Genomic DNA, 16183 nt, shown 5'->3' with positions numbered 1-16183 from the left:
GCTTCCCTAGAGTCCCTCTTTCCAAAATACTGCAATGCTCATGCTCTGGATCTTGCCTTTGAAATGTGCCTGTAAATTGGGTCCCATTCCACTCACAGATAAATTCATCTCTGTTGATGTGTTAGCAAGTGCATTATCCTTCATAGGTAATATAGATAAGTTCTTAAAGGATGTGGATGATTGCTTATATCTCACAGCTGTTAATAAAAAAAAAATACCTTTCCAGATATAACCTTTGTTGGTGGGCCACATGTATTACCTCCTGTGAAGAGCAGCATTATTAAAATATGAAATTCTGAATATTTAAAACTATATTAGATTAGTATTGGTAAAATATATTTCAAGTATAACGAGAATCTATAAAATAATATTTATCTTCCTGACATATGTGTGTACATATATGCAAAAATATATTACTAAGACTGCCATATATTATTCACTCCTAAAGGTGGAAATGTCAATTCAGAAAATCAGTCCAGTGCTTTCTAATGCAATGGATGTCGGCTCCACCTGTTCTGAATCAGAGACGATTTTGAATAAATATCTGGAACTAGATATCCAAGCTAAGGTGAGTAAAACGAGAATGATTATTATGGCTATAATTTTGTAAATATAATTTTTAAATTATTTGATAGCTATAAACTTAATCCTAGCGCCCTTGAAGTTTACAATTCTAAATTCGTATGTAGCACACAATGACTTAAAAACTCATATTCTTACATGTCTAAATTATATTTATATATGCATTTATTAGGACATTTGTGCTCACTGAAAGTCAGCATTACAGCTGGGTATTGGTCATTTGGTTCCCTTTCTTGCCTGGGCAGTTTCTCAAAAAAAGCTTCATTTTGGGGGTGACAGAGGAGGCAGAGACAGTGCTTCTCTGACTATTGGCAATTTTTTCTGCAGGAGCAAGTTACCAAAAAATTACCAGAAGCAACGTGCATTATTGCAAGATTCCAAGGATATAAATAAAAACAACCTTGTTTGCTTACCTAACACTCAGAGACAGAAAGTGCCACACCCCCATCATAGCACCTTCTCCAGCTCCCCTCCTACCCGTTTCACATGGCACTTAGCTCCAAACCTGCCCTAAAGTTTCTGTCTGCTTCAGCAAAGTTTAAGGACCTAAGTCAAGTGCCCTCCTCTGGTTCTCCCAGGTCCGCAGGAAGAGCCCTGTGACTCCAGTTCTCAGCAGAAGAGCCTCCTTCATGGACTGTGTCCCCACTGGAAACTCACAAACACACCAATTTTTTGTTAAATGGAGTATTTTTTATTTATTATTTAGAATACTTAAAGCTTATGTCTGAACTCAATTTCATTTTTTAATGTTAAACATTTTAGAAATGGGAAGGAGATTACAAGGGAAGAAATTCCCCACTTCTCTACTTCCCCCAGTGCTATCATGAAGCAGGGCCTGTAAATTAAAATTGCCTTCATTCAGTGGAGTACTTGGGAAGCATATTAATCACAAGTAGGGAAGCAATCTCTCATTGCTGCAGAGCTTTTTTCTTTCATTTTGCTTGGTTTTGAGGTTGTTCTCACATGAAATTTTACATGGCTCTTTCTATGACATGTGTAATCGTCATGGCTACAATTTCTATTCGTCCATTTAATCAGTGGTTGGAGTTCACATAACAGAAATTACACTCAGAAGAAAACATAGGAGAACATCCCTGAGCAAGTCAAAGTCACTGATTTTTTAGGTTATTTAGGCCTGATATGTGACATTTTCCCTACTAGCCCTTCTAGATAGAGATTTAAATAAGACTGCACTATGGATATGTCATCTTTTTGTAAACTAAAAACTAATGAATAAGTTTTGTAAATTTGCCATCTCTTATATAATAAAATTAGTTTAGGAATTTGCTAGAGGTATTGTTAAATTTCAAATAGCAATCTCATGTATAATTAATTCATTTAAATTATTTAAAACATTTTTAACCTTTCATACCAAACAACCTTTCTTTTATCTGTGACACAGAAAATAGAGTGCTCAAAATAAATATAGCTGATAGAACCAAGAATAATTTGTGATGATTTTCATTCTAAAGTGCCCTTCTTTTTTTTTTTTTTTTTTTTTTTTTGGAAGTTGTGTCTTTCTTTATTGAGGAGATTCTTGGTATAAGTTCAATTAGTAATCATAATTGATGGATATGCAGAAGATACTGAAATGTGAATGTTCATGATTCCCCTGTCAGTTTCTGACCTCCAGTGCTTTGATTTTACAGGAGACATCACATGAATTAGAAGCAGCTGCAAAAACTATGATGGAGAAAAACGAATTTGAATCTGATGAAATGGTATCACTTTCCTCTAAAGCTAGATGGCTAGCAGAAGAATTAAACCTATTTGGCCAAAGCATTGACTACAGATCACAAGTCCTGCAAACTTACGTGGCATTTCTGAGGTCATCAGAGGAGGTATGGTACTATGTGTTAACCTTCTTCAGCAAGGTGGCCACTGCCCATGTCCTTGCTTTCTGTGGGGATATATGCTCTGCCTTGGTGGGTAGTTCCATGTCCTCTACCCCTGTGCATGAGCTCACTTACAGGCCCTGTATTCTTGTAAACCAAAGAGTGATTGCAGCAGTTCTCAATCTATAAAGGTTTATTTAGCCAAGGTTGAGATGTGCCTGGGAAAAAATAAAAATCCCAGGAGCACCTGTGACCTGTGCTTTTTCCAAAGGGGGGTTGGGGAACTTCAGTATTTAAAGGAGAAAGGGCAAGCACGAGGAAAACAAAAAGGAGGGAGGATAGGCAGTGAGGCAGCTGGTTACATTCTTGTGAGGCTCTGATTAGCCTCAGCAAATCTACATTTTACATGTGAAAACCTACATTTTTACATGGGGAAAAAGTAAATTATGCATTGTTGCACACCCAGTAAATCTACATTTTACATAAGATAAAGTAAACATGTGAAAAGAGGGAGTAGAGTCTATGACATAAAGCTGTAAAATTACAGTTATCTGTTTGGAAACAAAAGCAAAGTAGTTTTTTTGTGTGTGACCCAGTTCCCAAGCTTAACCTTCCCTTGGGCATAGTGACTTTGGGGTTCTGAGATTCTGTTTATTTGTTTTTTGTTTTTGTTTTTTCCACATTCTTCAAGGCACCATACAAAGGCTCAAAAAATAAGTTGTTTTATTAAAAACATACAAATTTGTATGTGTGGATAGTGTGGGATATGCACAAATAAACAAACTAGTTATACTGGAATACATTTTACTACATCCTACAAATATTTACAATATCCTAAACAGACAACAAAATTATTTCAAAATAGTCATCTTCTAAACCATGGATCTTTTTGAATACCTTAGCAGTTAGTGTGGTTCATTTGAAATACACAGAATTGGAAAATACAGGCTACTACTGGGTTCAGTCTCGAATCTGCCTTGTATGATGTGTTTTCCTATGTTACCCCTCAGAGTTTCTTCTGAGGCCTTATTTTGTCTGGTTATGCTAGACAACCTCTAATATTCCCTCTAGTACACTGGATTCCATCTCAAAGGTCATTGCTTCTTGAAGCTGGCATCAGTAATAGAAAAGCCCTAGAGTCCCACTTTATTTAACCCCTATCCTAGTAACCCCCATGCAAATATAGATCACTCTCCTATTCAGGCAGAGAGGTGCTGGTTAGTGGGAGGCGGAGCCAGCAGGGTTCACTCAAGGGTGGAGCCAACCCAAGACAAGTATATGCTTGATTTTTTCCTCTTCTTACCTCCACCTTCTCAACACCTTCCTTCTTAACTCTCACCACCGCCATCCTGCCGGCACACCTCTCCTCTGTCCAATTCCTTTATAATATTCTCAGTTCACCACTGCATCCTTTTCTACATTTTTACTCAACTGTTTGTCCCTTCTGACTTTTTAGCTTTTTCTCTTTATTTTTCTTTTTTCTTAATTTTTGATTTTTGTGCATACATAGGTATATATATTTATGAGATGATTGGATGCAGGCATGCAATGTGTAATAATCACATCATGGAGAATGGTGTACCCATCCCCTCGAGCATTTATCCTTCATGTTCTTTTTAGTTCTTGACCCTAAACTCTCATGGTTTGGCAAGTTCCAAACTATTCCTAACTGACAGAATTATCTTGTTGATGAATATTATAATGCAGTACGTGAAATGGTAGAGAAGCTACAAAGAAGTGCTTGCCTTCTGCATCTTTATTGCCAAAAATGAACCTCCTCAGCTTTCAGTTAAGCATCCACTTTGATCCACTCTGGCCTTTGGACCAGGAGGCTTAGCTTTGCAAACAATTTAATCAGAACATTCTAGCTTCCTGCTTTCTATTTTCTGCTAAATCTGTTTTTCTACCTGGCAGAGGCTTCCATCCTTCCAATCCTGGCGATGCTCCCCGTACATTACTTCACTCCTCCTCTGGCTTTCCTTTTTTCCTCACTAGCTAATGGTTACTCATGTCCTTTCCATTCTCCATCCCGTCAACTCCCTGCCCTCCACCCTGACTAACCCCTGCCAACTCCCAATACGAGATCAATCCAATAGTCTGTTTACTCAGCCTTTCCTTCCAAGCTTCCAGACACTCCAGTGGAAAATCATACAATTGTGTTGATTGGCCCCATTACAAATGCACGGGCCTCTGCCTCAGCTGGGTCTCCCATATGCTCCCTAGTTGGTTCCCATTTTGTAGCAATTCTCAAGCATATTACCTTAGTTTCTATCTCTAAATCTCATCCAATGTTCTTAACTCATATGTCACTGAAAAAAAAAAATGAAGCCATTGACAATAATGGCCTTGACTTCCAAACTTGTTGACATATTCACCCATCCTCCATGGGTTCCAATAAACAAAAGTATTCCTACATCCTTCAGCATCTAGCTCCAGCAATCATCTTCTAATTTTATTTTTTAAATTTTATTATTATTATTTATTATTATTTTGAGATGGAGTTTCACTCTTGTTGCCTAGGCTGCAGTGCAATGGCGCAATTTTGGCTCACTGCAACCTCCACCTCCTGGATTCAAGTGATTCTCCTGCTTCAGCCAGGAGTAGCTGGGATAACAGGCATGCGCCGCCACACCCAGCTAATTTTTGTATTTTTAGTAGAGAAGGGTTTCTCCATGTTGGCCAGGCTGGTCTCGAACTCCCGACCTCAGGTGATCTGCCCGCCTTGGCCTTTCAAAGTGCTGGGATTACGGTGTGAGTTACCACATCCAGCCATCCTCTGATTTTTAAAAGATTTCTTTTCCATTGCTTCTTTCCCTTTGTTCTACAGTTATGTCCATATAGTCTTGCCCTCACCAAGGCTACCACTCCATCATCTTATTTCTCTTCAAATGTAGACCTTTTTTTCTTTTTTTCTTTTTTTTTTTTTTTTTGGGGGGAGACAGGGTCTCAACTCTGTCGCCCAGGCTAGAGTGCAGTGGCATGATCACAGCTCAATGCAGCCTCAACTTTTCCAGGCTCAGGTGATCTTCCCACCTCAGCCTCCCAGGTAGCTGGGACTACAGGTATGTGCCACCAAGCCCAGCTATTTTTTTTTTTTTTTTAAGAAATGGGGTTTCTTCATGATGCACAGGCTCAAATTTGGACTCTTGAAATAGGAAGAAGATATTCCTCACCTCTACTTGCTCATCCTGTCCTTGTCCCACTGCAATTCGCTTTATTCCTGTCTCAACCCTTCCACTTGCCACCTCTTCACTCCATTAAAAACATTCTTTTAAGCTACCTACTGGTTGACAAATGAAATAGTATATTTTCAGTCTTCATCCTGCTTAATCTTTCTGCGGCATTTATTTGACCCAGTTACCCACTCTCACCTCCTTTGGTTTTTTTTTTTTTAATAACAGATTTACTGAGGTATAATTTACATAGCATGAAACTCACATATTTCGTAATGCCGTGATTTTTCCTATATTTATAGAATCATGCAACCACCATAGCACTCCAGTTTTAGTGTATGTCCATCATCCCCAGAAGAGCACTGGCATACATTTTTAGGCAGTCCTGGCTCCCACCCCCAGCCTCAGGCAAGCACTGATCTACTTTCTGTCTCTCTAGGTTTGCCTTTTCTGAATATTTCACATAAGTGGAATAATCCTATCTACTTCTTTGTCTGTTCCTTGTCCTTACTCCTAGTTCACTTTTCTTTTTTGTTCTTAAAGCATGGTGGGTCATAGAGTTCTTGCATGTGCCCTCTCTTTTGCACATTGTACCCACTTTTTTTTTTTTTTTTTTTTTTACAGAAACCACATTCCCACCTATGGTTTCTTCACCAATAACTCAAAAGTGGTTCCTGAGCCCCAACTCTCCTGAGCCCTAAACCAGTGCTTTCAGTTAGCTATGTATCCTGTAGGCTCCTCCAACTCAGCAAAACACAGCTGGTGGCTTTTCCTCAAATATGCTTTTCCTTCTGTATTTTGGCATTGGGTTAATGACTCCACCATCCTTTCAGAAATGCTATTTAGAAACTTCTATGTCTCTTTCAATCACTTTCTCACTGAGCATTTATTTTGTACTAGGTACTGTGCTTTTCATTCCTGATTTTATTTAATCCTTATACCACCCTATGTTTTAGTTACTATGATCCCCATTTTGTAAATATGGGAAACTGAGGCTCTGAAGGATGAGGTATGCAAGATCAAGCACTAGCAAACGTCAAAGCTGAAGTTTCATCCCAAATTATTTCCCTTTTGTTTTTCCTATTTCAAAGGCCGTGCTCTTCCGTATCTGTTTATTGAGCCAACCTAAAAGATTTCTGAACTCCCCTTTCTCTGTACTTGCACCATCACTTCCTCGGTTCAGGCTGGCATCATCTCTTATCCAGCTTAATGATGTCATCTTCTGCCTGCTCAGTTTGCCTCCTGTTTTTACCCCTTCACACTCCCCTTCTCTTTGTAGCCAAAACAAAAGTCATTCTAAGGCAAATCTGATCACATTACCTCCTGAAATTCAGGTAATTTGACAAGTGTAATAAAGCAAGTTGCAAATAACTTTTACCAAAAATGAATAAAATCTCCCATTAATTCACCTAAATCAACTAGTACAGAGTTAAGGGAATTTCTATAATAATATGGTTCTCATTTGCATTCAAGGAGGCTTTTTTGAGAAGTTGGAAAAGAAGGATGAATTAAAGTTTGTGTTTTGAGAATTGCACATAACTGACTGCCCATAATCCAGCCTATAATGGATGACCTTATTGAAGCCCTGATGATTGCCATGCTGATTCTGAGTCATCTATCAGTGGTTTCAACCTAATCAGAATGTATCTCAATTATGCTGGTTACAGTAGGAGACAGGTTGAAACTTGCTGGCCAGCTTTATCCCAGCACAAATATCCCTCCGTCTCTTATCTTACCATTCAGCTTGTGCAACCTGTACTTCACTCACACTAAGATCATGTATTGTCCTCTGAACCAGTGAGTGTCTTCACAGCTAGTGTTTCACACTTTTACACAAGTTATCCCTCCCATCCGGGATCCCCTTTGATGCCTTCTCACCCTGGACAATTACTCAAGACACAGATCAAATGTCACTTCCTTTGGGAAGCGCTTCCCTATTTACTCCATATAGAGTTGGTGGTCTCTCCTCAGTGTGCCCATAATATTGTCTGTAATATGTGTCTCTGTGTTGTAATAATTTGATTATGGCTCTCTTTCTCCTAGAACTATCTTTGAATACCCCCCAAAATAGTTAATTATTACTAGGGCATCTTAGAAGGCTCCATGGAGGAAGTGGCATTTTAACTGCTCATGAAGGATAAATAAGAGAAGAGAATTGAGGAAAGATCATTCTGGGCTGAGGGAACAAGCATCAGCAAAACGTAGAGGCGTGTATAAGTGGAATATGGAAATGAGGAGAGAGCTTCTGTCTCTGAGAGCTATTTGCAGGCTCTCCTATCAAGTTCAGTTAAATCAAGAACAATGTTAAAATCTTTAAAATATAGTGACTAACCATTGCCTGAAATTTCTTACCGTGTTTACATTGGGAGTTACGAGCTAGTTAAATCTAGTCCTGTCAGGCATTGGTGTTACTGAAAATGCATGCAAACTTGTGTCAAATAATTTCTACTATTTCTATATCATCCAGTTACATATTAATCTGTAGGTCTACAGACATATTTGATTTTATATAAACTCTGCTCAAAAGAGTGATTTAAAATGATCTAATATTGCTTACATTGGTTAGCAAATGAGAAAATATAATTCCAGGGAGGCGTAGTAATGTACCTTAATAAGAGATTAGCTCATGGAGGCAGTTTAATATTAATACTTTGGCAGAAAATTAAGAATTATTTATACTTTTTTATTCTGGTTTATTGCTGATTAGAAGTAAATCGTGATTTACTAATTACTAATCGTCTTTCACTGGCCTATATTTCTTGCTGATTTGTATTATCTGATTCTATGTATGCATCTTTCTTCTGAATTATGAAACTTGGCTTTAAATGAAACCACACAGGTCTTTGACATACATTGTCCCAAATTGAAAAACACACAAACATAGAATTTATAAATATGATGTTGGCTTCAATAATTAGTTTTTATGCTTAATAAACCTGTCAGCTCAGTGTTCTACCCAAACAATCAACAATCCAAATAGATTTTTATATCTTTTCAATAAGTTGAAAACATTCAATAATTATTCTAAAAATTCTGAAAATGGGCTGGGGTTGGTGGCTAATGCCCATAATCCCAGCACTTTGAGAGGCCAAGACAGGAGGATCTCTTGAGCCCAGGAGTCTGAGACCAACCTGGGCAACATAGCAAGACCTCATCTCTACAAAAACGAAAAAACAACAAAAAAAATTAGCCAGGTCTGGTGCCAAGTGCCTATAGTCTGTAGTTTTTAACTATTAATACTTGGAGGATGAGGAGGGAGGATCGCTTGACCCCAAGAGATCGAGGTTGCAGTGAGCTATGATCGTGCCACTGCACTCTAGCCTGTGTGACAGAGCAAAGGACCTTATCTCTAAAAATAAATAAATAAATAAATAAATAAATAAATAAATAAATAAATAAAATGTTTAAAAATTAAAAATTCAGAAAATGTAGTTTTAGGTTTTATATAGGCTTTTATTGGAATCTACTGTTCTTTTTCTTTAAAAAAATGTGTTTAAGTGTTCTTAACTCTCTTTTTCTTTTTTAGGTAAAGATGCAGTTTCAGAGCTTAAAAGAATTTTATGAAACCAAAATCCCTCAGAAGGAGCAGGATGATGCTAAAGCCAAGCCATGTTCTGACTCGACTGAGAAGCAGTGGCCACTATTTTTAAAGAAGAGTTTTGTAACACAAGATCTAGGGCTTGAGTTCCTTAATTTAATAAACATGGTAAGAATGACATTAAATAGATCACACCTTCTGCAAGGATTACTCATCAAAGTCAAAATAATAATTTCAAAGGTTCAGCTGTCTACTAATCAGCAGTTCTCTCCTAGGAAGTTCTCGTTAGGTTCATTCAACCTAGACCAGTCCTGAAGCCCAATATTTAAATGCTTACTTGGCCTAGAACTTTGGTTAGTTTATAACAGGAAGGTTGTTTTAACTATTAAGAAGGAAGAGTGACTGTAATCCAAATGCAACATTGTTATTATTAAATAGAGTCCTCAGAAGTCCACCCAAAAGTTCCGTGTTATGTTGAAAGCATGCAACAAGGTCCTTTCAAAATTTCTGGGGGCTAAAGACAACTTTTAAGATGAATCTTCTTTTGAAGAGTTTCTTACCTTAGCAGATCTTTTTGTTGTAAAGGTCCATTGTATTTAGAAAAATACCCTAACCTTTAGCTGTCTTGAATTATGTCTGTAAAATATTCTAGAATCCTTATATCCACCCATAACCAATATTAAATTCCCTGTAGGATACTTAAAAGTTGGTTAGTCCACTTCTCTTTCAATACCTCAAGTATTTTCCTCATGAAACTGCTCATTTCATTGTTGGAGAATGCCAGCTGCTAGAAAACTTTTTTTTTAATGTTAAATATATCTGTTTCCATATCTACTCCTAATCTTCTGTAGCTACACAGGGACAAAAAGTATTCATATTTAATTTCTCTTATGTATGAAAGTCCTTCCAACATTAAAAACAGTTTGCTATGTCTGAGTGTTTTCTGCAGCATTAAAAATCCTTTCCATCATTTATGAAGGAGCTTTATTTTTCTTTCTATGCTGATCCCCTCTTCTCAGGATTTTCTGTGGTTTGTCGAGATCATTCATTAAATGTAACCAAAAAGTGAACTACAGGTACAACACAGAGTACAATAAACTGGACATTATTATTTACTAATGAGACCTACAATTATGCTAACCTTTTTAGCAGTAGTTTCACTTTGCTGGTACATGTTAAGCTTGTGATAGAACAAAACTCTCATAATACTTTTTTTGCAGCTTCTGTCAAACCATGTCTCTCCCATATTATACCTGTATCAGCCATTTACCTTTTTCATACAAATGTGGGTTTTTATATTTTTTTTATTTAATTTTATTTTGTTAGTCTTCACACATGATCCCATCTTGCTAAACTAATTTGAACCTATCTAGTATATTCGCCATCTGTCTTGGGTTTAATTCTGTAGATATGACAAGTAAGCTTTCTATGGCAGCAATTAGTTCTTAAATATAGATGCCTAAAGGGCAGATTGATATTCCAGTTCATGAAGCCGTCTATTGATTAACCAGTTTTTAAAATAATCATGAATGCTCCCAATAATACTTAATTCAGCCACTACTTCATAATCTTTGTATTAAGTCTATAATGGGAGACTTTCTCAAATAAACTGCTCAAAAGAAGGTTTACCTACCTAGTATCCTATCAATGACACAGACATAATTTGACATAAATCAGGATGGCTCCTAGTGATCAAGGCATTCTTTCCAAAATGCTCACAAAGTGCTTGATAAGTAATGAACTTATTGCACTGATTTTCAGTGTGAAGCTTACCAATCTGTAAATTGTGCAATCCATCCTTTCCTCCTTTTGAAAATCAGGGCATTTTCTGTTCTCTAATTTTATGGCCCTTCTAGTTTCTGTAGATTTTCAAAGATAACTGACAGCTGCAATTTTCTCTGTACCTGGGATGTGATTAATCTCAGTCTGGAGCCTGAATTCATTTGGAAGAGTTAGGGTCTAACTACCCTCATCTACTTTGAGCTACAATTTTCTCTTTGTCTTGTGTCAACTTTTGTTGTTTGAAGACCATTCTTGTTAAACCTACTTGGAAATAAAAGATGCATTAGCTAATTCTAATTTATCCAACACTATCCTTAAGCATTAAAGAAAACTTGCTAAGCAATTTGCCCATATACCTATGTGATGTAGGTACTTTACTGTAAAAAAAAATTATTTTTCATTTAGAACATGTATTATCCATCTATCTATCTCTCTGTCTCTCTCTCACACTTTTACATGGTTCAATCAATCTTCTCCCATCTGTTGATTATGTATGTTTGTGATTTACCTAAGGGAATTCAAATACTTTCAAACTGCGTAATTTTGTCTGTCTTATTACTAACTTCATTTCAGAAATTTTACTTCTGGAATCTACAGTTGGTACTTTTATTTATTAGAGTTAAATTGCTGACGAAATTCTGTTTCTTGTCTGCACTTTTCCCATCCTTCCAATACTTTCTTGAACCATATTAACCCTAGGCACTTAAAGTGCTTGTCAGCTAACTACAACATTTGGATCTGGAGCTCGCTCTTTCTTTTTTTCCTTTCTTTCCTTTCTTTGTTTGTTTTTTGTTTTTGTTTTTTGTTGTTGTTGTTGTTGTTGTTGTTTTAGATGGAGTCTCGCTCTGTCACCCAGGCTGGAGTGCAGTGGCACAATCTCAGCTCCCTTCAACCTCCAGCTCCCGGGTTCAAGCGATTCTCATGCCTCAGTCCCTAGATTAGCTGGAATTACAGGTGCCCGCCGCCAGGCCCAGCAAATAATTGTATTTTTAGTAGAGACGGGGTTTCACCATGTTGGCCAGGCTGGTCTCGAACTCCTGACTTCAAGTGATCTGCCTACCTCAGCCTCCCAAAGTGCTGGGATTACAGGCGTGAACCACAGCACCCGGCCGATCTGGAGCTGTTTCTATTGTCTAATTTTTCACTTGGTTTCCAGTTCTGTAGTCCTGTGTCTTGGCAGCACTAGTGAATATTTATCAAATGCCAGACATTATGTATAAAAAATTGGAGGATAGGCAGATGGTGTTTTCTTCTTCTAGAAAGGGTCACCCTTCTTTCTCCAGGCAGGTGTTGGTGGGCAATCACTGAAGCCAATCAGAAGCTGGCAGAGTTGTGTTTGCAGTATAGTCCTGTCCCCTCAGGCTCCGAGAATTTTGTATTGAGAGCCAGGTGCTTTCTCTGAGATCTGTGCCCCTGGCAGGTCACAAACTCCAATCTTTGTTTGGGTTGTCTGCTGAAAAACTCCACTCTGCTTTTCAGAGGCCTTTAGCTTAGGTTTTTTAATCCACTGCCCCATATACCCCTGGTATTTTGTCAATCTTCTTTAGAAGAAGATCATTGTGCTTGAAGCCCTCCAAGTGTCTGCCAAAATCTCTGTTGGTTTCTCTGCTCCAGGGAAGTCTTGATTATCAGCCTCCTGTCTGCACAGAATTGGGAAATCCCCCTGGGATGATGGGTGAGCTCACCACTGTCAGGTTCTTCCATCTCTGGAGTCAGCCTCTCTAGTTCTGGTTGCAGAGCAGCTCTCTGCTTCCTTCAAATGGATTCCCTCTGCATTTTACGTAGCTTTTCTAGGTATTCTAAGCAAAAGCACTGCTCTGCCACTGGCTACTCCATTCTACCCAGAAGTCCTTTGTTACTTATTTAGAATGTTTAAGATTGTACAATCAGATTTTCGTTTTTAAAGATCTGCAACAATAACTCATTCCAAATTATATTTTGAATCTATATATAAATAAACTTAGGTTATCATAATATTCAATACCTACTTAGATCTCCCAGAAATAGCATGTATTTTACTACTGTGCTTTGGTAGTCTTTTATCTTGATGTCATAAACATGGTCACTCTACCCCAAGGTCTTTGCCACTATCATATGATAAATAAGTTCCTTCTTATTGATTAAAATTAAAGCCCACATGATAATGAAATTTATTGGTTAGCAACATTTGGAGAGATGAAATTGTTGGTAAAGTAAGTAAAACAATTTTTTCATTCTCATGATATCTTTTGGACCACTAGGCTTTTAAACAAACATTATTGTTGAATTATGGTGACCAGTTTGCTCATCAAGAAGGCAGAGGCCAGCTAGTATATTCAATTGAGTGTTCTGTTCTTTATTGGGTTGTCGTGGCTCATATTTTCAAGCCAGAAATAGAAAATTTTTCAGTTCATCTAAAAATCATTAAGATCAGAGAAACTGATTCAGGTTCAAATTATGACAGACGTCTTGATGAAAGTTCCAATTTATTTATTTATAATGGTCAGTACCAAGAATGCTATCTGGGATACAGCCTTCCTATTATCAAGGTATCTGAAAAGTAACACATCAGAAAACCATTCATGGTGCATGAATACAAGTGAAAAATGAATGCTTTAGTGGCCTATTTAGACTGGATTATGGCAAAAAGTTTCCATGCCCTACATGGAAGTAAAATGAGTACTGTGTTTACTGATTAGACCTCAGGCAAATTATTCAATCTTCTTGAGTGGCCAAAATATTCATCTGCCAAATACAGGATCACTTTTCACAGATCCTACTAGCTAGACATCTACGAATCCTACTATAGCTCTCCTTTCTCTAGACCTCACTCAGAATCCACCATATCCTTCTGATTAAAGTTGTCATTGGCATGCTGCAGTTTCAAAATTTATGTTAAATTATATAGTACATTACATTCTGGTTAATCATTTCTTTAAAATATGTGAAAGATAACTTTATAATATAGATAAAAGTATAATTTGGGGTGGATTCTGCTGAGTTGTCTAATATCTTTCATAATCTATTATGTATTGTTATTAATAATGAGGGAATATATCATTTTATTACTAGATTATTAAGTTCATGGAGGAAATCTCACTTAGGACCTACAAATATATATATTTTTTGGAATTAGTTGCCACTTTATAATGTGTAAAATTATATAAAAATATAAGTGTGCAATATCAATATCATTTAAAATAATTTTAAAGTATAATGGCCTATCTTTAAAATATCCTGTTAAATATTTATGATACTATCAATTGCTGTCATTGAGATGATAGAAATTTGAAGATTTATTGAGAAAGGCTGGCTACTAAAGTAAAAAACATAATAACTGTTTTGCCAAATGAATGTTCCTGTGCATTTTTTAAATGTTTCTACAGAAATAAAGCACACATAGTCTTACTCTTTGCTCCTATTATCATTTTACCGCTAATTGAATTTCCCCTTGTTTAAAACCATTGTTTAAAAGATTTCTAATCAGTAAAGCAGAACATATGAAAGCTTGGAAGTGAAATCTTCGATTTTAGATACTGTGCTTCCGGTGTATGATGTAGTTCTGAATACAGAGATACAGACCCATTTCAGTTCTCACAAAATGGAGGAACTTGAGAAACAGCAAAGGACATTTAAAATAATTGCAATGTATACAATGGAATAGTTTAAAGAAAAAGAAAAACACTGGTCCCGAACAATCTGTCCCCTCCTATTCCTCAATACTGATATCTTGATGTATTCTGATGAGTGTGTTAGAATAAAAGATGGAGTATCTTTAAAATGCATTTAGGTATACTTATACGCATGTTTTAAATCTTGACTTCAAAATAAACCCCAGGAAATAACCAGACCCTAGGTAGAAAATCAAACACCCCTTGGGTCTTGAAGAACTCGGGACCTGACGTCTAAGAACAGTATGTGGGTTCCGAGAGCTGAACTGTGCCTCTGCGCAGGGAGTTCCAATGTGTTGGGATGTCAGAACCGTGCCCTGCTTTGGCTGTGATAAAGAATTTGCCTCATCAAATAGTTATATACAACAAAAAGCTGTATCTCTTGGGAAAGAAAAGCTATTATTATATGAATTATTAATTTAACAGGCAAAAGAGAACGAGATACTAAATGTGGAAAATGAAGTGTACATCATGAAGAACACCATGGAAAACCAGAAAGCAGAACGGGAAGAACTTAGCCTCCTTCGGCTGGCATGGCAGCTTAAAGCCACGGAAAGCAAGCCTGTCAAACAGCAGTGGGCGGCATTCAAAGAGCAGCTTAAAAAGGTAAGGCAAGGGACAATGGGGTGTGAAAAGGAATGAAATTCTGACACAGGCTAACATGAGCGAACCTTGAAAACACTAGCTGAGTGAAATAAGCCAAACACAAAAGGATAAATATCGTGTGATTCCACTTATAAATGAGGTCCCTCATGGATGCAGCTGGAAACCATCATTCTTAGCAAACTATCACAAGAACAGAAAACCAAACACCGCATGTTCTCACTCGTAGGTGGGAACTGAACAATGAGATCACTTGGACTCGGGAAGGGGAACATCACACACCGGGGCCTATCATGGGGAGGGGGGAGGGGGGAGGGATTGCATTGGGAGTTATACCTGATGTAAATGACGAGTTGATGGGTGCAGCACACCAACATGGCACAAGTATACATATGTAGCAAACCTGCACGTTGTGCACATGTACCCTACAACTTGAAGTTTAATAATAATAAATAAATTAAAAAAAAAAAAAAAAAAAGAAATATAACACCTCTCACTCCCAGTTTGTGTGGCAACATAAAAGTCTAACTTCAGCCTAACTTCAGGCTCCCAGTTCTAAGTAGTAAAACTGTCTTGTCATGAAGATGAGAGAAAGTTTATTTTCCTGAAGGTCAAGCCAATTAGCAAAGGTAGATGGCCTACAATCCCTCATTTCATTCTTGAAATCTTTCCAGCTCTTTGTTTTAGGAGCATTGACCTCGGACTAAAATTCTGGCTTCTCTACCTATTACAGTAGACTTGAATACAGTCTTTCTTGCCTGGATAACATTGTCTTTTACAATTTTTGTTTTGTTAACACGGAAGGAACAATTATAATCAGGTCTCTATGGCAGAAAGAAATGTAGTGTTTTTAAGTAACAGAAAAGTGTTATTTATGATTCTATATAATAAGCAAAATATTTGTGAATGTGCTTGTAGATATAATCAAAGTCAAATAATGTAAAGTCTTCATGAGTTTCTTTTTGCAGCTAGAAACTATGTGAATATTGATTACTAGAATATGGCATCATTTGGATTGTT

The 16183-nt window shown here is 37.1% G+C and overlaps 1 protein-coding gene across 1 annotated transcript in view; it reads left to right on the top strand.

Annotated features, from left to right (window-relative positions):
- CCDC141 (coiled-coil domain containing 141) overlaps nucleotides 1–16183 on the top strand; it is a 223061-nt gene that overhangs the window by 166085 nt on the left and 40793 nt on the right. Inside the window, exons 10-13 of the mRNA XM_007965472.3 lie at nucleotides 449–568; nucleotides 2232–2423; nucleotides 9117–9296; nucleotides 14987–15166. Coding sequence (XP_007963663.2) covers nucleotides 449–568; nucleotides 2232–2423; nucleotides 9117–9296; nucleotides 14987–15166 — 672 coding nt within the window. The remainder of the gene's footprint in view (nucleotides 1–448; nucleotides 569–2231; nucleotides 2424–9116; nucleotides 9297–14986; nucleotides 15167–16183) is intronic.

The sequence above is a fragment of the Chlorocebus sabaeus genome, chromosome 10 (genome assembly GCF_047675955.1).
Source record: "Chlorocebus sabaeus isolate Y175 chromosome 10, mChlSab1.0.hap1, whole genome shotgun sequence".
In the NCBI taxonomy this organism is placed as follows: domain Eukaryota; kingdom Metazoa; phylum Chordata; class Mammalia; order Primates; family Cercopithecidae; genus Chlorocebus; species Chlorocebus sabaeus.
The sequence above is the reverse complement of the archived record's forward strand: the minus strand, read 5'-3'. Positions and strand labels throughout refer to the sequence as shown.